Source organism: Arachis hypogaea, chromosome 13 (assembly GCF_003086295.3).
Source record: "Arachis hypogaea cultivar Tifrunner chromosome 13, arahy.Tifrunner.gnm2.J5K5, whole genome shotgun sequence".
Lineage (NCBI taxonomy): Eukaryota > Viridiplantae > Streptophyta > Magnoliopsida > Fabales > Fabaceae > Arachis > Arachis hypogaea.
In genome coordinates this window covers 9976048-10000606 of record NC_092048.1, presented here as the reverse complement: position 1 = coordinate 10000606, position 24559 = coordinate 9976048, and the positions used below count along the sequence as shown (strand labels likewise).

Sequence of the window (24559 nt, the reverse complement as noted above, 5' to 3'; positions counted from 1 at the left end):
ATCCAACATGAAAGTGTATGTGTCAGATTAGAGGAATAACTTGTCAAAAGGAATAAAAATTAATCGTAATACAATTTTTATAATTTCAGAAACATTGTCCTTTAAACATTGTTCTTTAAATATTGTCTTTTAATACAATTTTTTTTAATTAATTAGGTATCTTTTACACATTATCCTTTATTCAGTATTTAGGAAAAAAAAACAAATAATTTTTTTAATTTTTTAACCAAATGATACATAAAAGTGGGTATTTAAATTAATTAAATAATAAATTAAAAAAAAAACTGATTAAAAGTTAAAAGTTAAAAGATAATTAACATTTTTGGTATGGCAAAATATATTTTTTTATCGCTTAAAATTAAAAAGTGTAACAACATTATAAGACGTAAACAAAATAAAAAAAAATGAAATAATATGAGACGAAGAAAAAGATAAGAAAGTGTAGAGATGAACTTATTGGGTTTGTGCCTTGTGGCCTCGTGGGTTGAGAGTTGAGACGAGAGAGAGAGTGTTTGGAAGAAACAAAAAAGAAAGAAAGAAAGAAAGAAAGATCAAGAAGAAATTCCCAATAGGTCCCATTCTCCCCCCTCTTCTGGCTTAAGCCACCCTCTCACCAAAATCTACTATTCTCTCTCTTTCTCTCTCTTCCCATTCCCTTTTCTGCTTCGAAGCTACACCGCCTCAATCCCCCAACCCCCTCCCCTCTTCTCCCCCCTTCAATTCTTCTCCTAACAGATTCTCTCTCTTTTCCTTTCAAATGCTCCGCCATCCCTCTCCGCCGCCACCTCCGCCGCTCTAACCCTCCCGCCGTCCTTCCCCGCCGGCAACTGTCGATCCTCCGCGGCACCTTCCGCGGGATTTTTCTAGGGTTTTTTCGAATTGTTTCCTCCGAACCACGCCGTTTTCCTCTTCGATTCCTTCTCGATATTATTGTGGTGCCGCATCGACGCCGTCGTCGTCGTCATGGCTCCCGGGCGTCGACGCGGAGCGAACAAGGCGAAGGCGAACGGACACTTGAGGTTAGGCGATCTCGTCCTCGCTAAGGTCAAGGGCTTCCCTGCTTGGCCTGCCAAGGTCTCTCAACTCTCTCTCTCTCTCTCTCTCTCTCTCTCTCTCTCTCTCTCTCTTCGTCGACCCTCTTTTTCTGTTTTCGAATTTGAATAAATAAATAATAGGTTTTTCCCCCTACATGTGAATATTACTGTGCTGCAATGTGAAATCTCTGTGGCACTGATGATTCGGTATTGTCATTGTTAAGTTTTGTGATTTGTGATGTTGATTGAGATGAAGATGAGGGGTTTCTTTTACTTTTATTTAGTGTGTGCTGAGACTCCTTTAGTGGGATATAGCTAGGATTTTCGGTTTATTTGTTTTACGAGCATTTCCAACATGCTAGTATGCTACCTTTCCTCTTTATGTAATATTTCTGCCTTGCTATCATGCTATGCGGTTAACTAGTAGCATTAACTAAGGTCGCTGAACATTAAGTTGTTAAGTGCTTTTGTTGCTTCTTTCTTTTTAGATAAGCAGGCCTGAAGATTGGCAGAAGCCCCCTGATCCAAAGAAATATTTTGTTCAATTTTTCGGTACTAAAGAAATGTAAGTCCTTCTTTGAACCCTTTTTTTCTGGGTAATCAGCATTTGGTTAAGAATTAGAAATATATGAATAATTAGATTGTTAAGTAATTAGAGCTGAATGGTATTAAGTTCTTCTGGACTGCCTTTCGTAAGTCATGATGAAGAAAATTAAACAAGGACCATTATTAGTGGAGTGGAACAAGTTTAAGTTGAAATGTTGCACTATAATTTTGATTCTGGAAGTACAAAGTTGATAACAATGACATAGATGGAATATCAGAAATAAAACCTTCGCACAAGTTTCATTACTATTTATCCATATGATATCTGTTCAAAGCCCACAGGCTTTAGCTTTTGGTTTTGGTTTTTGTTCAAGTGGTTTCTTTGGCATACAAGCTGTGAGACAAAGTTACATTGAAGTACTAAAGTCGAACTTAGCATTTCTTGAACTGTGGTGTTCAAAGAGCAGTATTATACTATTATTAGTCATTACATAATGTAACTTACATGACAACAATCTTATTTACTTATTAACCAGTTATTATATGATTCTGAATTTTTCTGTTTGCATCAACATGTATGTGGTACACGTCTATTACGAATATTTGGTAATTATATGGATTCAAGGTGGTTGTGTTCTTTGTCCCACACTGGTGGATATAAATAATGGACTTCATTAATAACATAGTGTGAAATTGTTTTTGCAATCTATCTAGGACCTATTCTTCTGGACGTGTAGCTATTAGGGGCACACAAGAATAGTTTATATTAATCTGATTCACTTATCTATTCAAGAGCCATTTAGTCTTGTTGTTTTGACAACACACATGCCTTTTGTTTTTCTGACTTATGCTGAAAACTCGTGGCAAGGAAGAAACTCCTAATCACTTGGTAAAAAAAAATTCTGAAAAACTTGTATTATGCTTAGTGTCTTGAAAGTGAAATAGAGTATTTGAGGCAGGTTTAATGACTTGTTTTTGTCAATGATATATGCGAATCATTATGTTAAAAGGTGTAATATCCAGAAGACATAGCCCCTCAAGTTATAAGAAACAAAAAAACAAGAAACATGAGCAATGAGTTCACAACTTTATAAGAGAGTGAAGAAATAGTCTGCTGACCTTAATCCAAATACCTGAGTAACTTTATTTAATGATACCTATGAAACTCTTCCTTTAATACTTCTTAATCTATTCTTTTTAATCAGATTGTTTGCTCACACCCATGTTATGTTGTTTCGCAGAGCTTTTGTTGCCCCTGCAGATATTCAGACTTTTACCAGTGAGTCTAAAAATAAGTTGTCTGCACGGGGTCAAGGCAAGACTAAGTACTTTACTCAAGCTGTGAAGGAAATCTGCGCAGCATTTGATGAAATACAGAGACAGAAGCCTAGTGGTTTGACAGATGATACTGATAACTCTAATGTTGGGTCAGAGGCTCCTTCCGTTGATGGAGGAGTGGGTAACATAGCAGACACTAATGATGCTGCGGTATCAAACAGTGAGAAAGATAGCAATGCTTGCTCTACTTTTGAGAAGTCTGCTCAATTAATTGGAGAACATGAAAGGCAAGATGAGAAGCTGTCTGTACCTGACCTTGAAAGTTCTTCACCTGTGGTAAAAAATAAGTTATCTGTTAGTCCAGTTATAAAGAATGCTAACAAATCTATTGCTGCAAAGAATGCTGGTGTTTTTAGACAAGAAGAAGGTGTGCATAATCTTTTGACAAATGGAAACAAGCCTAGAAAGCTTGGTACCGACTCAAAAAGAAATGATGCTGCAGATGATCGAAATCAAAATGGTGGATCTTTTGCTGGGTCATTTTCAATGAAAGGAGACTCTACTGAGGGTGCTAATCTTTCCAGATCTGGAGAGACATTGAAAAGTGGGAAAAAAAGGAAAAATTCATTTTCTGTTAAACCAGATTCTCTTGATATTCTTCATTCAGACTCAAAGGATCATACTGGAACAAAAAATAAGACCTTATTAAAAGTTAAAAGAAGCCTGGATTCTGAGGAGGCTGATTGCAAAGATTCTGGGAAGCAAAAGAAGATCCAAATACATGCAAAGAATACCAAGAAGCTTAAGCGCATGGATGCCAAAGATGATAGAAGCACTTCTCCTGGTTCTACTGTTGAAGAAAAAGTTTCTAAAAAGCCAGAGTTGAAAAGGTCCATATCAAATTTGAAAACGGAAAAAAGCATGCCATCAAGGAGTCACATTGGTGTAGGTTCTGATGATTCTGGCTCTGAGGCACTACCAGGGACCAAAGTTCACAGCCATGTACGACAAGTTGTCTCTGATTCTGGTAGCATTGCTTCTGATGAGAAGATAGAGAAGAGTTCTCTTAGACTGAAGGCTGATGCAAATAATGTCATGGTAAAACCAGGACCGCGGAAACGCAGAGCTGTTCGCCTCTGTGACGATGACGATGAGGATGAACCTAAAACTCCTATTCATGGAGGAGCTGTAAAAAGTATTAAGTCACCATCTTTTGTTCCGGAGGTCTTGAAGAGTAACAAGGCACAACCAGAGAAATCTGATCATGCTCAGCCACTTCACAAAAATTTTAGTGAAGTTGAGCATATCCCTTCGAAAGAAGCATCTTCTCAGTTAAATAATGATATCTCATCTTCTAAGCAGCCTGGGAAAGAGAAAGCTGATGAAATTATTCCTGTACATAATAGTCCTGAAAAATTCGATCCAAAGCAAATTCCTTCAAAGGTGGCAAAATTGCGCACTGGGTCTCCAGTAAAATCACCTCAGTCTGTTCCTGCAGCAAAGTCAACTGCTGAGCAACATAAATCTTCCAAACCTTCACTTAAAGTTTCCAGTAATGCTACTGAAAAGAAGGCTGCTCATGGGTTTTCAAAGTCTTCTAATAACATAAGTACTTCTCAGAATCAGGCTGCATCTCATAAAAAGAAGCTTGGATCTTCAATAGAAATTTCTAAAACTACTCCAAAAAGATTGCAGCAGGATGCTGAAGTTCCTGCGGCAACAGGTGGTTTAAAGGAGGCTGATGCTTTTCATCGGTATAGTTGCTTATGAATCCTTTCATTTCTTGGAATTATTTTCTGTTAACTTTTTCCTTTCTTACCTTGATTATGTTATTGCAGTTTGGATGTAAGCATGGAAGAAAAAAGCAGTTTATATATTGGTTCTGGGACTCCAGAAGCTGCTAAAAGTATGAAGCATCTGATTGCGGTTGCTCAGGCGAAAAGAAGACAAGCTCATTCTCAAAGTTTTCCTCTTAGCATTCACAATATTCAAGAAGGGACTCCTAGCCCATCCACAGTTCAGCCATTTCTGCCTGCCTCAGGCCATGTTACACAGGCAGATGTGCAGGCAGTTTATGAGAATCCAACATTGGCATCTCCATCAACCAATGATCATCTCTCGGCTTCTCAAAATCAACCTGATACTGAGGAAATCGAGGACGTAAGAGTTGGTTCAGCACAAAGGGGTCCAGGGGGTTCGCTTAGTGGAGGCACTGAGGCTGCTGTTGCTCGTGATGCTTTTGAAGGAATGATTGAAACATTGTCAAGAACAAAGGACAGTATTGGGCGTGCAACTCGCCTTGCCATTGACTGTGCTAAGTATGGCATTGCCAATGAGGTCTGGTCCACCCTATTATTGCAAGTTAATCTATTTATCAAATAGTGATTCATGCCTCCTGCAGTTTTCTTTGTGAATCTATATGAATGAACCATTAAATTGAATTTAATAATACATTAAGTAGGTTGAATATTATAATACTGTTCTCAATCACTGTCTCAGTATGTTGTTTTGTGAGATTACATCATCACATTGATATGATTATGAGATTTTTTGATTAACTGGGTTGGAATTGTAAAACTAGTTGGTATCCACTAAACCAGTGTTCAGCGTAGTTGGAATGGGGAACCCCATGTGAATGAGTGCATAAAGTTAAGCATTTGCTGAGAATAAATGATTTAGAAGTTGGAACATCATGGTTTTTGTTGGTAATATGGTTTCAGCTGTAGTTTGTGGGTTCCTACTATTAGTTTACTTGTGCCTCTGTGTTAATTTATTACTTATGTTTTTATTGGTCATATAGAAAATCTTGGAATAGGAACATCTTGGACTAATGAAGGTTAGGATTTTGGTTTGTTCCCTTTTCTCATTTATTTAGTTATCATAGATTGGAATGTGAATATATATTGGTTATTTGCTAAGACATTATTACTATTAACTGATTTGGCTGTCATGTTAATGGTGAATTATATGGTAAAGATGTAAGTTTACAGATTTTTTCTTTAATAGGATGAAAGAGAGATTGATAAAGGTAGGACCCACATTTTGAATAACAATAAAATAATAAAAAATAACTATAAAAGGAATTTATACTCTCTCTCTATACCACTTCAATCTGTATAGTAGAGTGCCCCCATGTTAATTTAGTAGTTAGTGTTACTGGTCCTACAGTGGACTTACATCCATGTCCAATGTACAGGTTGTTGAACTTCTCATCCGAAAGCTGGAAAGTGAAACTAGTTTTCATCGCAAGGTGGATTTGTTCTTTCTTGTGGACTCCATCACCCAGTGCTCGCATAATCAGAAAGGTGGGAAAGCTTATTCTTTAGCATTTTTTTCCTACTAGCATTTATTATGGATGTTTCTGTTTCACTTTCTTTCTACGTTGCAAGTTTGTATAGTATTCTGTTCATGGCACCTATATTTCTAATTATATGGAGTTTTTCAGGCATTGCTGGAGCCTCCTACATCCCTATAGTTCAAGCAGCATTGCCACGCCTTCTTGGTGCTGCTGCTCCCCCTGGGGCTAATGCGCGTGAGAATCGTCGTCAGTGTCTGAAGGTCAGCTATTTTTTTTTTTTTCTGTTCGTAATGACAACATGAATTTTATTTGAGATGAAGTAAGCAGAGTCGAACTAGGGGAGGCTAAGACATCCTCCAAAGGACAGAGAATTACAGGATAGAAAGAAACAATTAAAGACCCAACAAAGGCACCGAGTCTCTTTGTATATCAATCATGGCAATTGCCTGGAAGCTGCTATTATAGACCTAGAGGAAGCCATAAACAGCCTATCTTGGCACATGATTAGGAGTGAAAAGAGCTCTCTAACAAATGTGGGAATTTTGCTCCAATCAAATACATTATAAAATGGTGAAACAGGACATTGCTATTAAATTTTGGATTGCAACTGCACTCCTTTTTTCTTACGAAAATCTTTAGAATGTACATGTAGATACTGCTCCAAACTTGAAGGGGCAAACATAAACAGCTTGTTTTAAAAGGAAAGTAGCGGGATTATTTTCTGAATTTGAAATCCAAATTACATGAGTGTCAGGTGAGAATGCAAAACGGGGCATATGATTTGGCTCTATCGTTAATGTCATTAGGCTATCCTTGCATAATACTTGCTGAGTAAAATGGAGGCATGATGTATGCTAGGGAGATATCACATCCGTGATATTTTTTATTTCATGCAGGTTCTAAGGCTGTGGCTTGAGAGGAAAATTTTGCCTGAATCAGTTCTTCGCCGTCACATGGATGAAATTGGAGTTTCAAATGATGATATAACAGTTAGCCTTTCCCTCAGGCGTCCATCTAGAGCTGAGCGGTCAGTGGATGACCCAATCAGAGAAATGGAAGGCATGCTTGTTGATGAATATGGCAGGTCTGATGTTTATTTCATACTTACACAGACACACAGATTGATTGATTGATTGCTTGTACATCATTTATCATCTTCCAGTAATTATAATTTTTCCATTTCAATATTAACTGATTTTTTGGAAGTTGGCTTATCATAGTTAAGCTCAGTGACAAAGTAGGCTGATAGTTTAGGGTGCAGATGAAAGGATGATTGCTTGAAATTTTCCCAAATCAATACTTATTTTGTCAAAAACTAATATCATAATTTCTCATAAATATCAATTTATTCCAGTCATACTTATTTTGTCGAAAGCTTGTTTTCTGCTGCCTTTTATTGTCAAGTATCTACTGGTGAATGAATTGTGTAATCATGTTTGGATTCCAATTATAATACTATGATTGTGGGGGGAGAAACAAGAAAACTTTAAACTGAAGGTATTGGGTATCCTCTTAAACAACTAGCATAACTTGAAAAATCTGGCCGTGTAAACTATATATTCACTTAAAAAGCTGATCATATCACAGGGAAGCAGAAATTACTTATTTGCACATTTTACATTTTCCTTGGCCGGAGTTCTGATTAACCACATAAATATTTTATTGTCTATTTGTTGTTTTGGATTAAACTATTAAATTTTAAATTTTTCTCAAAGTAATTTTGATTTCTGACTCACGCTATATTCCTGGATGCTGTATATCAGTAATGCTACATTTCAGCTGCCTGGCTTTTTATCTTGCCAACCATTTGATGACGACGAGGAAGATGATGATTTACCGGTTAATTCAAGTAAGGATACATATGATGCATCTCCAGCACATCTAACGCCCACCCTTGGGGAATCGGAAACTTCTACTGTTACCCCAAATGACAAGCGCCATTGTATCTTGGAGGATGTGGATGGCGAACTAGAAATGGAAGATGTTTCAGGCCACCTGAAGGACGAAAGGACTGAATTTCATAATAGTTCTGATGAAGTAGATTTGCAACCCCAAGGATCAGATAGGAACTTGGATCTTACTTCAAACATGTCAGCAGAGATACCCATTTCTGTGGAGGGTTCTCCGCCATTACCACCTGGTTCACCTCCTCCACCCCCACCTTTGCCTTCTTCACCTCCACCACCACCTCCTCCATCATCTCCATCTCCACCCCCACCTCCGCCACCTCCAATGTTGCAACCCCCACCTCCTCCTTTACCACCCTCGTGCCCAACGGTGCCATTGGTTCCACAATCATCTGGAGTTGCTCGCCCTTCGCACCTCTCCCAGTCAATAAGGCCACCTCAGCCATCACATCAGTCGTCTCCGCAGTTAGGTTATCATCAGAATGTGCCTCATAACTATAGTGCCACAACAAGTGTAAGACTATTCTGCTTTCTAATATGACTGGTTATATATATATATATATATATATATGTTAATTGCTGATATTAGCAAACACTTCCCTCTGTGCAGGGTAATCAGTTTGTTCAAATGGCTGGGAATGCTTTTCCTGGAGGTCACGGTAATGCAGTTGCAAAGAATGAAATATTCCCACAAGCAGCTGCTTTTGCACCAACAGCAGCCTGCAGCACCCAGGAACCACCTTCTGGTTTTAACCCTTCAAGGCAATTAGAATATGGACAAAATGATATGTATGCAAATGTGCAAGTTCCCCAAGCCAACCATCAATTTCAACAGAGTAATCTACCGTTTGCTCAAAGACCAGGGCATCCTGCCCCACCCCAAAGTTCTTCAAGTCAGTACTCTTTTCCAAACCCTACAGTTCAGCAGCATCCTCCACATTCATTCCATCCACCTTTCCCTTTGCCATCCATTCCAGATGGCCGGAGGCAATTTGTTGCTGATGACCAATGGAGAATGTCGTCAAGTGAATTTAAAACAAACAATCAACACGGTGTTTGGAGAGGGCAAAATCCTTCATGCTCTGGTCCACCCTTTGGGCAAGAAGGTACATGAATATATGTAGCTTAGCCTACCAAATATATGAATTATGACTGTTTAACTTTTATTATGCATGTATCATTTACTAAAGTCAGTTATGAACTTATGGTGGTATCTTACCTTTATTATTTAAAAAGATAATAATTTAGATTTGTTTTATTTTCACCATGGGTGGTTTGAATCTCTGTAGCTATCAGTGTGTGTTTTTTGTAATGACAATTTGAATGTTGTAAAATGAATGTTTTGTTTTTGGTAATGGTTATGAAGGTCATTTCCGGCCACCAGTTGAAAGACCACCAGTAAGCAACATAGGCTTCCAGCATGCAATGCCAAATAACATACCTGCTGCTCCACCAACATCAGGTCACTAGATAATTTTCACATTGCACTGATTATCTTAATTCTCTGCCTACTGTGTTTGAACATATGATATGGATCAAACAACTTCTTCAGGACATGGTATTCCCCAGATGTTGCCTTGTAGGCCTGACATGCCTGCTCTGAATTGTTGGAGACCGACTTGAAATTTTACTGGAGTATTCTTAACAGTATCATGTAAGTTTTTTTTTTCTTTTATTATTTTCTTGTTTTAGAACAATTGATTTCTGCATAATGGTTTGTCTGTTTAGCTGAACTATACATCACAATAGCCAATTGTTTAATTTTTTTCAGTTATCTCTCAGATAAAAGTGCATGACGTATGAAACTGTTAAATGGAATGCTGTATCTCTATTGCTCACATGAGGCTGTTATGTTGAAAATCTTGGATGTGCTTTGCAAAGTTTGCAAATTGTTGGGGACATTTTTAGTTTGATCATCATTCCGAACTTGTGTCTTTGTGCTTGCATGGATTCAGTGACAGAAAAATTTGAGATATTGCTTTCCCCAATTTGTTTGTTGTACTCTTTTCCCCTTTCCAGTAAATTTTGCCTTTCATTAAAAATAAGAAAATAAAAATGAATGGCAAGAAAATAGGGGGAAAAGATTCATATCACATGATTGAAAGTCTAAATATTGTTAACATGTCTTTTTAAAAATCATAAGTATAGTCATACACTTAATTATTTGAGTTTGGATTGGATTTCCTCATTCATGGATCTTTCCCCAAACTTCTCCATAGTTTATTTCTCTACACACAAAGAGAAAGGATTTGTTTATTATACATGGTATTCATGTACTGAACTTGGTAGTAGAAGGTTTTAGGTTATTACTGTGCTTGTTCAATTTTCATTCAAGGAAAAAAGAACGTGTTTCTAAGGTTCTCTTCTTTCTTTCCACTGCACTGATTTATGCCTTCGTGTTATCTTTCAGTGGTCTTGCTGGTGGATCACATTCAAGGTTGCATATTGTGCCTCCAAAGTTAGGTTCACCTCAAGAAATTTTTGAAAACTTGTGGAGGCTTTTTGGCAGGGTTGTGTATATTGTAATTTTCCTGACAATGTATCCCAGAAAGATTTGCTTCCATTTTAGGCCCATATTCTGACTTGGTTAGTTTATCTGTTTCTCATCCCTTGTAATTATTACTAACATATATATATATTATAGATCTTCAGTTTCAAGTACCCAATTTTGACTAGAATAAACAGATGTTAATTTTACCATCAGCTTTGTTTATTTATTTTCAAATTATATTTTTCCCTTCTCTTGCATTTTCTTAATAAATAGCGCCTTCTAATGACCCGACTGCCTAGAATTATAAGCTCTCTACATGTGAAATTGGTTTTGTATGTTTTTGCATAGAACTATTTTTGTCATGTTTATCAGGGAAGAAAATAAATTGGGCTGATTTGTGCATAATGTTAATATTCTCGTTCTTCTTAATTTTGTACAACTGAACCATCATTTTAGTTATGCATTCATGGGCAGCTCCTATTTCCTTTCTCCTTGATGCTATGCTTTGGAGTACTAACTAGATTCTAAAGCTTCATTGAAACCTTCTTTTCTTTTTTTTGTTTAGAAAATTATAATCCTGGTGTCAAGTTCTAGGAAATAACTATGTATCTAAAATTTGAAATCATCATCATCTACAAGAAACTAATGCTTCCTACCTTTATTTACTTACCATTCATTTGCAAATTTGCTTATAGAATGTCTTTTATTATTATTATTACACAGACACACACACACACATATATATATAGCCATCCATGTGCCAGAGGTGGGTGGATGGTGTATCTAAATCTATGCCATTTAAGCAAATTGCTTTGATGCTGCCCTAGATTGGCATCTTCAGTTGCATTTGGCATTTACTTTTCTAGCGATGTAACTTATTCTCAGTTGCTACTGTCTGGTTGTTGGTTTGAATAGTGCATGTTTCATTCTCTCCCCTTGATCTTCCTTTATTTCTTTTGCCTTTTTTTTTGTATGGTTGGAATTTTGGATTCTTTGAGAGCAGTTGTTAATATTTGGTTCGTGGTTGCTGAATTGTACTAGCGTGTGAACATTCCAGGATTTATGGCCATCTGAACTAGGATTACCTTACAGTAAACATATATAGAACTTTCTTTTGTATAGGATGTCACATAAAATAGGGTAAAGATTTAGGGGAAAAAAAGAAGTGAATCATCTCTAAACAATTTTGCAAACTTAAGCAGAATTAAATGACATTCTCTGATTTCCCAATGAGTAGCAGTACTTGTTTATTTTAGGAACACTTGGGGGCCATTTCTTGTCCTTCTAAACTTTGACAAAATGCCTAAAAAATTAGTGATGTCACAGTAGCTTTTAAATGAATATTTGAGAGTAACTTTTTCTTTTTGGTACAATGGGAGTAACTGTAGAAGCTATCTGTTTGTTGATAAACCATTGCATGATCTTCATCAAAATTACAAAGAATTGCTGTTGGCATCGTTTCTTGTGTAATTTATATTAATTGAAAATCACTTTCACTTCTGCAAGTAGTGTTTTTATGTACAAGCACAAGAAGCTATGGCTTGATAATATAAATATCGTATCATAATCTTGACACCTTGTATTTACCGGTTAATCCTGCTCTTGTTTGCTGTTAATCTTTTTTCTTTCATGTCCTATGCGATGGCTTTACATTTCGATATTTCGCTTGTAAATTTGTATTATGTGGAACAAGGCTTTGTTGTTGTTGATGCATATTTCTGGTATTGTTATAAGAATTTAACATTACAGTTTGTTCCCCGATGTTTTTTCAACCAAAAAAAAAAAAATTTGAACCCCTTTTTTTTTTAATGAAAGAGATGGCTCTTATAATCCGCTTTTAGGGTACACACACATGTTCTGTTATCCGTTAACAATTCTTTATTCATGGAGATGAATTCTGAATAACTTGACTGTTTCAGGTATTGGCAAAACAAAGATGGTTATTGCTATGTCATGTTTTGAATGTGGTCACTGAACAAAAAATAAGGTCAACTTCATTGCTTGCAATGACTCCTTCTCATTGAGGTAAATATTTGTCATGGAATTTCGTAGCAGACAACACGTTAGTTTATTAGTTATGTATTTTTAGTTTTTAACTGACTTCCTTAAGTTCCTTTCTAGCAGTAGCATCTATAGTTGTAAAGACGGTTCTCATGATGTTTTGAGAATCTCTAGTAAAACATCTCAAGCTAACATAGTATTGTACATTAAAATGTCTAGGTTTCTTTTATAGATACTGTTTAATGCATACATTTCGCCAGGCAGAAGAGCATAGTTTCTTTAATTCTTGCATAAGTGGAAATAGGAAAGTTTTGTTAGGAGCTGCATAGATGTTTGGTCTTTGGCTGATTCTACCTTTTGCCAATTGACTCTATTCAAAAATGATCTTTACAAGGACTGAAACTAATTAGTTTGTCGTCACAAGTCTATTTCTGACATGTTGAACTTGCTCACTGGGATGTAGTGTATTGAGTTATCTACATAAGTAAATATGTCCTGTCTGTAAAAGTGATCAACTTTTCTACATCTTCATATTGTGAAATCATGTGATCCCATCCTGATCGACATCAATTTGGTTACCGTATTTAGCGGCATTTTCTGGTGAATTTCTGCTGGATTGCATCCAATCAGCATTGTTTTCCCCCAAACCTAATTTCTGATGCTAGATCAAGATGCTACCTGAATGCATTTTTGGATTCTATTTAAGCTACCCTAATGCTCATTAAAATAAGCAGACTCTTGTCTAGAGATCATGCATAGTATCAGTGTTGCAGACATCTAAATTGAATGCGGCTTTGTAGCTGGTCATCATTGTATGTGTTACATAGGTTATTTTTTGACATAGAAGTTGTTATCATGACTAATCATAAGTTGTGATCGTCACTGTGAGTATATTCTTCATTTTTTTCTCTTATTTTTCTATCATGGGTTCATGGGTTTGAGGGTTTTTCATACTCCTGAGGCATTCACTGTCCATCACTGGCTTCAATCGTCAGTATTCAATTTGCAAAAGTTCCCTTACCTTGGAGAGTGTAATATGCCACGAAGGTTGTGTTTGGTAGATGAATCAGGACATAAATATATAAGATGGAGACACAAAAATTTGTCTTTCAGAAGGACCCAAAAATAAAAAGAGAAATAAAAAAATACGAGACCTTTTTAATTCCTGTCTTCAACTTCTAATAGTGTTTTTTGTCTCTGTTTGTGGTTTTTTATTTCTAAGAGCACTTGGTAAAATCTGTGTTCGATCATTGAAACCTATGGAGCATATGCTTTCATCTTATTTAACTAATCCCTCATCCTTCTCACTCTCTTACCATTTGGCTGTTTCATAATATACATAAAGTAAAACAATACTATGGGTTTCTTGTTTGTCCAACATGAATGGTTACCAAATTAAAAGTTGAACGAAGAAGTATAATAATATATTGTGATTCATACTGAACTGATGCAAGGTGAAAGGATGATACACTGGTGTTCAATCTTGCAACTCACTTGGTTTGTAGAACATTCAATTCAAATTGAGCTGGGACTATGCTAACAGAATGAATTTGTAGGTCTTGAACTCCTAATAATAGGTGTATTACTAACTAAATGAGAGAATTGCACTGAACACATGCAACGCATCGTTTGTGTAAATTGTTTGATTTGCATCTAGTATGTTCTATTTTGAATTTGGATCTCCGAAAAGTGAGTATTTCAGTGTAAAAGGTTTTACTATTGGATCAAGAAAATTAAAAATGGGAATAATTCCATTTTATTGAATTAAGTAAAATTCTCACTTTAAGATCCCAACTCTTCAATTATTGGCACATGTACCCTTTGATATGGTCATTAGTCATTACATTCAATTATTGCTATTATTATATATCATCGATGTAAATAATAAGTTATGGGGTTCGTCACAATATCAAAATGATCGTGTAAGATTAACTCGAGGCTGGCCAAAGTTTGGAAAAGAGAGTTTGCATCAAAATTCAACGACGACATTAGCATAGAAGGAAACGATCACAGGGTATTTCTGGAACAATGCAACTACGATGTATCCGCTTGATTTTCTAAGGTGAACAAATTGAATTTGCCAAACAAAAATTGCACTTGGGTCTAGTCTTTTATGAGCATCATTGATAGGTCTTGGCTTTATTTATATTTTCCAATGGGTAGCATAGCCACGCCTTAATCATTCCTTGAATCGTGTAATTACCTTTCATAAGTACCAATGCTGTAATTATTATTGTTGTAATTGTGCAGCTTATGTTACTTATAGTTTGTTGTTTTGTCTTTGTAGTCTGACTATATTTTCCTACTGCTAGAATATTTGAGAAGCGTCACAATATCTCGCTGTGATTCCGTTTTCTGATTACATAATATAGAAATTCTTATGTGCAGCAATATATATTCTTATACCACTCCAATGGAGCTCATAACTAAATTATGGATATACGTAGTAGCTTTTTTAAAATCAACCTATAGCGTTATGGACAAATAATATTGTAGTAGTTAAAATGGTTTAAAGGGGTTAAATTATAATTAAAGGAAAATAAATTTTAATACATACAAACAATTACTAAATTATGATTGGTCTACTTCATCTTGGTTTCCAAACCAGAAATTTGAAGTTAGGATACCAGAGAAATTTTCTAATTTTCTTTTTTCTTGTCACTTTTTGCTTTTAACTTGGTAAGGAAAAAACTAATCAATTGCAGCTTTGCTTGTTCTTCCAGTTGAGGTTGGTTTTGGAATTGAGAATAACATGAAATAATCTTGTTTCATGTTGCTCCTTGAATTAGACCTCATGTTTGAAGAATTGGTGTTATCTTGAGCTTGCAAGCATGAAGTACTTGATGATCTCCTCACACCATTTACTCCATCAATTAGAAAATCACCTCCCATGTGCAATGCAATCCTGCTAGCAGATTTCTGTCTCAGAGCTAAGCTATTTCCTTTTCTTGATGGCAATCCAACAATACTCTCTTCCTTCATGAGGATCTCTGTAGCCCTAATGTCCGATTCAGTACTCCGTTTATTGTTGTTGTGCTCCATCTCTGACTTCTGCATAACCTCATCCATAATGCTTTCAGCCAAACTCCTAGATTTCTGGTGGTGACATGGCCGATTGGAGGTTGCCGAATCCAATGAATCTTTGCTGCAAGTTGTTGCCTCCAAGTCTGTTGGTACAGTTCCATAATAGCCTTGTGAAGCGTTCATGGATGCAGTGAGCTTCTGTCCAGAAGAATTTGCTTCTAGGGACCGGAATGATTCAGACAGTTTCGAGCTTGCTACATCGATTGGACTGTGACCAGAGTTACAATATCTAAAATCAACAATAATTCAAATGCTAATGGAAAATAATGATTTTGAAGGGAAGTTTGTATTGAAATCTATAAAAACAAGTATATAAAATCTAATTACTCAAATATATTTACCCAGGTTATGTTCATATCAAAGAAAAGAAATTGAGAGACAAACATGTTAATGTTCATAGTTTGACCTATATAAGCAATTTATATGGTAACAATTTAAGTTTATGCTTGTTTAACCTTTTTGTATAAAGATATTCCAAAATGTTCATTTAGACAAGGAAATACTTAAATATCATAATTTGAAAGCTTAAGCATAAATGAACGATGATCAAGTTATCAAACTTTTGCATGGATAGCGCCCTAACAAGAGCTTTCTGAAAGCATAAATAATTGTCATGTTCTGAATTGAATAAACTTATGAAAAAGGAGATTGGAATGTGCCTTCCAGGTAGAGGAATGTGGAGGGTCCTTAAAGCAAACATTTGACGATCTGTAACAAGCCCGTTCACCTTTTTTATATCTGCAACCTACAGTTTCCCAAAGCAAATTAAAATGCTCAAAATTCTAGACAGAAAGAAGCAAACAAAAAAAAATTCAACAATTATTTTAAATACTGTTTGCAGGATGCCAAAAGATTGTTTTTAGGAGTTTTGTGGATAATAATATATTGGTCAAATTTATTCTTAAAGTCTAATATTAAATCTAATAAATGATTAAAGCATATGATAAGTGATTGGTATATGGTACTACAAAAACTTTAATCACCATATCTAAGAGTTTATTGCGTGAATAACGTCTCATATGATATACAATAAAACAGTTACATGACATGCATGGAGGCTGATTTATAAGTGACATTTTCATCACGAAATTCCTAAAAAGATAACCTAGTACCTCAACACCATACTTGATTGCAATGCCAGCTAACGTGTCCATTTTGGATATAGAATGTTGGATGCATCCAAGTGCAATAGGAGGTGATGCACAAGAAGACATCATTTTGGGAACCTTTTTACCATATCCACATGCAAATTGATCATGATAATACCCATTAGTCTCTTTCCACATAAACATTTCCATTTTGAAAATCACTTGAAAAAGAAGAGAACGAAAAAATATAAAATAAAATTGGAATTCAACAACACAAAAGCATTTGAAATGTGTCAAAATGAAAAGGGTATCTGTTTTATATAAAAAGGAATCAGATTGGGATGCAAAGGTTGAGACTTTGAGGGATGGAAAATGTGGTTGGTTGTAGGAACAAAGTCCCTCAACTAAGCATGGATTTTGGGACAAGTTAGTTTGAGAAACAAAATTTGTTGCTGTTTTTGGGAAACTTTGTTAGGTTCTCTTTCTTGTCAAACAAATAAATACTTTTCTCTAAAAACAATTTAATAAATATAATTATTCTTGTATTCATAATTGATAGGTTGGAGGAAAAGATATTAATGGTTTGTAAGTTATTAACGGTGATCGTTCTTTCCAATATAAAACAACCCACTGAAATTGTGGCCTTTGAAAACATTGGATCATGGGACGTATTTACGGTGTTCTAGTCTTAGGCTCTTAGCCGATAAATAGTAAAGCAAATAATTTTAGTTTAATTAAATCAAATTTACAGCAATATCAACTGACAAAAGAACTTCGATTTCTCAATTATATATATATATATATGACACTATTTTAAAATTGATTAATTTTTATTATATAATTATTATATAATTTTTAAAATTGATTATTTATGTCTAATGTAAGGCAGGATAAAGTTAGACAGCCCTATGTTGAAAAATATCTACGGATTTAGAACTGGAAAGTGTATCTTTGATTAGAGAGTAAATTATTCACAATTTTTGTAGATAATTTACCTAGCAATGTTTCAAAGAATGAATTGTTTCATATGTTCAAGTGGACAGGAAGGATAAATGACATCTATTTGGCACGTAAGGAGAAGTATGGTTGGATCCATCTGTTTACTTTCATCAGGTATACTATAAAAGGAGGGGCATTAAAGGTCATCAAGGAGATGAATGGAATGCGATTAAGGAGCAAAGAGATCTTTGTGGGTGAGGCTAAGTACAGGAGGAGGATTGATGTCCGGGAAAAAACTACTATGCACGATGAAGATGTCAGGAGTCTCCTGATGGAAACCAAAAAAAAAAAAAAATTAAAGAAAAGGATATTGAGGTGAACAAGAAAGAGAGAGTTGTCTTGGAACACCATAGAAGTGAAGAACTAGAAATTCAGAGGGAACCGTTGGAGTTGGGATGGGATGCGGTGGTAATGATGCCACAGGGGCTACGGGAGGCAGAGACAGAGCATGACAAGGATAGAAAGGTATATTGCTGTTGAGAATTTGGATGAGTAGCATGAGGGTTTTTTGAAAATGCGAACGGATAATCCTTTGATGTATCCGACAGCTATGGTGAGTGCGGAATCTATGGGATCTCAAACAATCAGTAACGAAGCAATCTCTGAAAGAACGGAGACTTGGGAATACGGGGATAAGCGAAAAGAAGGGATTGATCTGGTGTTGAACAAAAGTTCAGTTGGGGCTGGGTTGAAGCATATAAGGCCCAATATGTTAGTGGGGTGTGGCGGCGAAGTGGCTGTGTGGTGTGATAGAGAACGTCATTGTGCGTTTTAAAAGGGCCTCCTTGCTGGCTGCTGCAGTTGACGGTGAAGAGAGGAGCGTGGCTGGTCATGGAGTTCGCAAAGGGGTTGATGCCACGGTGAACAGCGCCGACGAGGCAGATCTGGGAGCAGTGCGGAAGTCAGCTACTAGTGGCGGATGTGATAATGTCCGTGCTGAACTTGATGGCGTGGAGGGCAGGGAGGACCATGAAGCCCCTTATGCACCCGACGAGCAGAATCAAGCCGGAAAAGAGATTGGCGGAGGTGCAGAGAATTGTTCGAACAACACAGCAGAGAAAAATATTCCAATAAGTGTAGTTAATGAGATCCACGCTATTTTGGACGAGAGTGGTAAGCAGCATGTTGGCATATGTCTGATGAGGGGTGATGCAGTGCAAGATTCAGATTTAGAGGATGAGAATACAGTGCAGGAAACTGGATTGGATGATGAAGGGGCTGTAAGGAACTTGGAAGATTCGGAGGACTCAGAGCAGGATGCAGACAGTGAAACTAATCAAGATGAACACGGAGGAAGTTGGGATAAAGATATGGCTGAAAATAGGGCTGCGTGGGATCTGGTTGTCGAATCAGGAGCTATTTTATATGACGAGGATGAGGACATTATTGCTATTCTCCAAGCTCAGAATGAAGTATTGGCACAAAAAAGAAAGCAAGCAAAACAGAAAGAGAAAGAAAGAAGGTGTCGCCCCAAAAACCGAAATAAGGTGTGTAATAAAGTTTTTAAATGATTTTAGTTTGTGGAATATGAGGGGTTTAGGGGGTGTTAGAAAGTGAAAAATGGTAAAAAAATTTAAGCGTAAAAATAATGTAAATATGTTAGGATTGATAGAGACAAAGAAGGAGGTAGTTTCTAAGTTTGATGTAGTGCAATTTTGGGATAATGATGCGGTGAGTTTGGAATTTGTGGGATCGGAAGGTGCTTCTGGAGGTTTATTAATAATGTGAGATGTTATCATGTTTAGGTTGAGTAATTGTTACAAATGGAAGAGATGGTTGTGTATAGAAAGGGAATTGACAAACAATAATTTTTATTTGTGCTGTTTGCTTGGTATGTGGCGCGCATACAAGGGAAGAGAAGCTTGCTGTGCGGGAAGAGTTAAATTTTTTATCGAAAATATGTCAAGTTCCTCTTTGTTACATGAGTGTCTTCAATGAGGTTGTGCAGTTGGAAGAAAGAAAAGGCGCTAGTGTGTTAACAGCATTATCGAACTGGTGGATATAGAGTTGAATGACCGTAAGTTTACGTGGTTCAGGGTCAATCGTGCAGTCAAATTAATAGAATATTGGTGAGTTTGGTTTCATTGTTATCATTTGGAGCACTTGGTTAAAAAGGAATGACAGAATTTTCAGGAATCAAGAATTAGGTATTGCAGGAGTAGTTAACAGGTCGATTAAGAGTTACAAAGAGTGGAGTGCTATTTGATCCTTTGGGTTGTTGATGACTTTTGTCGAAGATGATTAGAAATTAATTTATTTTATCTATTTAGTACTTTTCTATTGAGACGTTGATGCTCACCTTGTTGTGTTAGCTTTTTATTTCAAAAAAAAAATTTACACAAAAATTTCATATATATTTATCAATAAAGCTAGGCGTTCAAACTTTTTTAAATCAAGTATTTAATCAAGTAGTCATAGCACGTTTCTTTTGCAAACCGTTATGTTGCTACTTATTTTGTTTGATTTTTTTTTTCTTTTTTTTCTCATCCTCTGTCATTATTATCATCGTCGTCATCTTCTTCATCTTCTTTTTTTATATATATTTTGAAAATTAGAGCACAAAAATATTGATGCCTAACATAAAAAATTTTAATGCACAACAAAAATTTTTAAAAGACCACGTGTCTAGAATATTGAACCCAACTAATAAAATACGCATAACACAAAAATTTTAGTACACAACACAAAAAATTTGGTATATAAGGCAGAAATTTTAGTATATAACACAAAAATTTTAAAAGATTACATATCAAAAATATTAATATCTAACCTACAGTATAGAAATTTTGGTGCACAAAACATAAACTTTTGACACACAGCACACATTTTTTATGCACAACACAAATTTTTAAAAGATCACGTGTCCAGAACATTGATTCATCCAACTAACAAATTACATTCGTAGCAAAAATTTACATGTAAAAATTTCTCTACTATGAATAAAAATTTATGCTATGTACAAAAATTTCTCTATTATATCAATAAATTTGTGTTTGTACAAAAATTTATGTGCTACGTACACAAATTTCTTTGTTATGTCCATAAATTTTTGTGCTTTACAATAAGAATTTTTGTGCTAAGGAAGCTGAGAAAAGGAGAAGTGATTAAGCATGCACGAATTTTATTTTGTTGAACTTGCTAACTTAGTTGAATTTAATTACAAAAAGACGTATAATAATGCTATATATTCAATTTTTTTTATTAACCAAATTAGTCTAATATTATTTTAAGTCGTATTGTTTAACTTGGTTAAACTTAATTCATAAAAGAATTTAGAATTTAGATATATAACATTACTCAAAAAGATTTATACATGTAACATATATTTATTATTGTTTCATTTACTGCATTGCGTAAATTCAATATATTTAATAAAGAAAGTTATTTAATTAAAAGTTTGTATTCCAGTAATTTTCAATGCAATATTTTGACCATTTTATATCTCTCTACAATTATTTAGATATATCCTAAAAAATGTGTAGTTAGAATTTAACAAACATCAATGTCCAATTTTTTAAAGCGTATCATTTTAAAGGAGTCCTGTTTATTGTTGATAATAGAATTGGCATAACTAAGTTTCAGCCGAATAAAATACCTGGAAAAAGTGTCTTAACTCGAGAAGAGTTAAAACCGGTTTTTGTTACTCTAAATATATATAAACTTAACTGCTTCAAACAAAATTTATATATAACCCAAACAAAATTTATACGAGGCCACTAGAATGGCTAATGAAAAATTTCTGGTGGCAACTTTCTAACTGAATACCACCATTAATTAATTCATTCATAACTTTCAGAACACTAAAACTGAATACCACCATTTCCCTTAATCAAGTTCTTCATGGGCTTCATCTTCATCAACTTCAGAACCATTGCCATCTTGATCTTCACTACCTTCTGAATCATCTTCATCTTCATTGTCCTGCATCTCATTATCTTCATCATCATGTTTTCCTTTGTCACCAGGTTTCCCTAACAGGGAAGAAGAAATACAGGCAAAAAAATGAGATGAGGAGGTATTTTCGAAAGGAAAAGGCATTAAGAGAGAAGATGCAAACTAGTAGAGAATTTAAAACTAAGGTACATATAACAGAAGGACTAAGGAACATGAAGGAATAGGAAAGAGAAGAAAATGAATGAATTTGCGAGTTTCCGAGGAAGTACAGATAACAAGGATATGCAATTGCAAGATGATATACCATATTCACTGAAAAGGACTTCTCCTGAACAAAGTCCCTTTTCAACTTTAACTAGTTGAAGAGTCATCCTGGGACCAATTTCTTGAAGCTTGACAGCACTTTTCATCGAAGCACGGTTAACCCTACCAATATCGCTAGACAAAGTTACAGTTGCAGCTTCTTCATCTGCCTCACTTTCTGATCCATAGCCAGCTCTTAAAATTCAAAGTGGATGTGAGAAACAATAGAATGATAAGGAAAAACAAAAAAAGCATTCTTATTTTCTGTGCATAATACAATTCATATGAAAATTAAGAACAAGTTAAATAGGATCTATTCAATACAAATCTTACTCCTAAAAAAATATCATATTTACCAGTTTGAAGAAGGAAATAATGAGTGGAAATGTTAGAAATGGATTATATCCATTCTTCAAATGGGAAAATGAAGGCTTAAGTAGATAAGCAAGGGACTTACTTTGTCACGAAATCACTCACATCTTGAAGATTCCGTAGATCTGGCACCTGATGATTCTGCACAAATTTTCTTATTCTGCGCGAAACACCTATTGGTTGTAATCTTATTGAATAATGCCGAAAATCAATTTGCTTAGTGTCTTTGTTGTAATTAAGCAACACGATCCTTTGGCAAGAAGAGAGCTTAACCTAGAACAGTATATGTCACAAATTAAAAGAAGAACTTGAGCGTCAAGTAAGTTAATGATGCATATGTATCAGTAAAACTCACTGTTTTAACATCAATTGTTGGAAATATATTCTGAAACATGTTAGTTGTAAGCTTTAGAGGTAGATCTCCACTCACAAATCCAGAAAGTACAATCTGACAAGAAAATACAGAGACATCAATATGGGATGAAAAATGAACCCATATAAAGACTTATTGATAGTTACTATATAACAAGCAGTATGTGACTACACATTCTAATCCCTAATTTAACAGTTGCAACAGTGATATATTCCCCATATACTAATTACCATCACGAACAGTTACGACAATAACCAGAGAAGAGACATCACAGCAGATTTCTATTTGGTATAATAACAATGTCATCAAGAGGTCTTCACTATCCCATCAGCCTCCAACTTGACAGTAATAATATCATAAAAGTTTGGGGAAAAAAGGCTTAATAATAACCAACATCTTTTTTTACAAAAAATTAAGCACTTTAGTTGCATCCCATTGGCAAACTTTGTGTTAATACTTGAGATGAAATTTGAATAACAGAAGATGTAATGGTATCAAAGCAGTTGAGGCATTCCTTTTTCTAAATTTTAAGCTACACAACCATAGTTGGATCTGTGTATGAGTGGAATACGTTACCAAAGCAGAATTCGTAAAAAGATCTTTTGGGCATCGGGGATGCAACTGAGATTTAGCAACATCAGCTGCCAATGAGTATTCATTTATCTTAAACGTAAGAGTGGGTCCCTGCGGGGTTGTTGCAACTCTCAGGTAAGCCGCAGTTGCAGTTTTTGACAATATGAGGAAATGCGTGACACCCATAGGTCCAGCAACATTCAGAAAATCCTTTAGATTGTTCCGTCTCTTTTCCTGTAAAAAGGAAACCATAAGGGTGTAGTCAACATACAGGTCACTGTGGAACACTTAAAACTAGTGATAAATATTCAACGTGATGACTACAAATCCCTACTACTACCAACTTTATCTTCTCGTATAAATTAAAATCCATTTCATTGTCAACAATTTGATTAAAAAGCTAAGCAACACAAATAATTTGCAAGACTTATGGTTCCAGGAATGAATTCCAAATCTTTATGAGAAGCTAGATTGTGGAGCCAAACCCAACATGCTATTATGCTTATAAATTAATCTCTTGGTTTTCTAGCAATCTAATTGTTTCTGTAGAAATATTCCTACTTAACAATTCAGGAAAAACAAATAAGTAGTAATACAAGTTGAAAATCAAACCATATTGCATATTGGATAGCAATAACTCTAATGTCTCAACCAAATCCCTAAATTTGAACTTAAGAACTCTACTAACTAAGATGACCTAACCGGAATTCTCGAATCCCAAGCGCACAACACAACAATTAGAGCTAGAAACCGAGAAAGCAATTTCATGATAGTAAAAAACTCAGCATCGCCATGAAAGAGTAACCTTAAGGCTGAGAGCAGTGTACGGAAGCATCAACTTCCTGAGGTCCATCTGAAGCTGTTTGAGAGGACCAGGAATCTTCCCTCTCGAAAAGACGAAGCTTTTAGGGATCTTCTTGCCAGTGATGGGGTCCACACTAGCCAGATGGGGCTGCTGCTTCGTGTTAGTGTTGGTCTTCGCCACAAAAGGCCTTCGAAACCCGCCGTGTTTCTTCTTCCTCTGTGTAGTGCAAAACGGGTCAGAACCAATCCGCGGGGAAGAGAATAATGGAAATCGAAAATATAGAAGAAACGGTCAGCTAAATCAGCAGAACGTAAAGAGAAGAATTAAGCTTACCATGGTTGAAGTAGTTTGACAACTCCGGAAATCAGAGGTGAGGCCGCCGGCGAAGGTAGTCGTTGGCGGCTGAGAGGGAACCGAGAGCGGACTCCAAACAGGGTTTGGGTTTAACGGGTCACTGTGCTCAGAGGAAGGGCTTTTAAGGGGTTTAATTAGTTAGTTGGTCTTCTTCTTTTT

The 24559-nt window shown here is 35.7% G+C and overlaps 2 protein-coding genes and 1 long non-coding RNA gene across 7 annotated transcripts; 2 read left to right on the top strand and 1 right to left on the bottom strand.

The window, feature by feature from the left end:
• The first annotated feature begins 406 nt into the window (after positions 1–406).
• On the top strand, positions 407–13119 carry LOC112737102 (ENHANCER OF AG-4 protein 2). 5 transcript variants are annotated; one of them, XR_003168873.3, is made up of 13 exons: positions 407–1074; positions 1523–1599; positions 2822–4612; positions 4697–5195; positions 6055–6163; positions 6304–6416; positions 7053–7240; positions 7920–8577; positions 8674–9169; positions 9430–9525; positions 9616–9717; positions 10474–10649; positions 12474–13119. XR_003168873.3 is itself a non-coding variant. In XM_025786860.3 (12 exons), exons 1-11 carry the CDS (start codon positions 964–966, stop codon positions 9684–9686), a joined length of 4209 nt encoding a protein of 1402 aa, XP_025642645.1. In that variant the 5' UTR covers positions 407–963; the 3' UTR covers positions 9687–9717; positions 12474–13119. The 5 variants fall into 5 exon arrangements, 3 of the variants coding, with proteins under 3 accessions (XP_025642645.1, XP_025642644.1, XP_072067273.1); XR_011869334.1 differs by having other exon boundaries at positions 459–1074; positions 1531–1599; XM_025786860.3 differs by lacking the exon at positions 10474–10649.
• Positions 13120–14079: 960 nt separating this feature from the next.
• LOC140177841 (uncharacterized) lies at positions 14080–15971 on the top strand. The gene is made up of 2 exons (XR_011869335.1): positions 14080–14617; positions 15279–15971. It is a non-coding gene; the product is annotated as an uncharacterized lncRNA (long non-coding RNA).
• Positions 15972–21318: 5347 nt separating this feature from the next.
• On the bottom strand, positions 21319–24559 carry LOC112737101 (peter Pan-like protein). The gene is made up of 7 exons (XM_025786858.3): positions 24380–24559; positions 24047–24262; positions 23245–23475; positions 22651–22743; positions 22381–22568; positions 21925–22118; positions 21319–21697 (listed from the first exon to the last, which is right to left on the bottom strand). The coding sequence occupies exons 1-7, from the start codon at positions 24380–24382 to the stop codon at positions 21552–21554; spliced, it is 1071 nt and encodes a 356-aa protein (XP_025642643.1). The 5' UTR covers positions 24383–24559; the 3' UTR covers positions 21319–21551.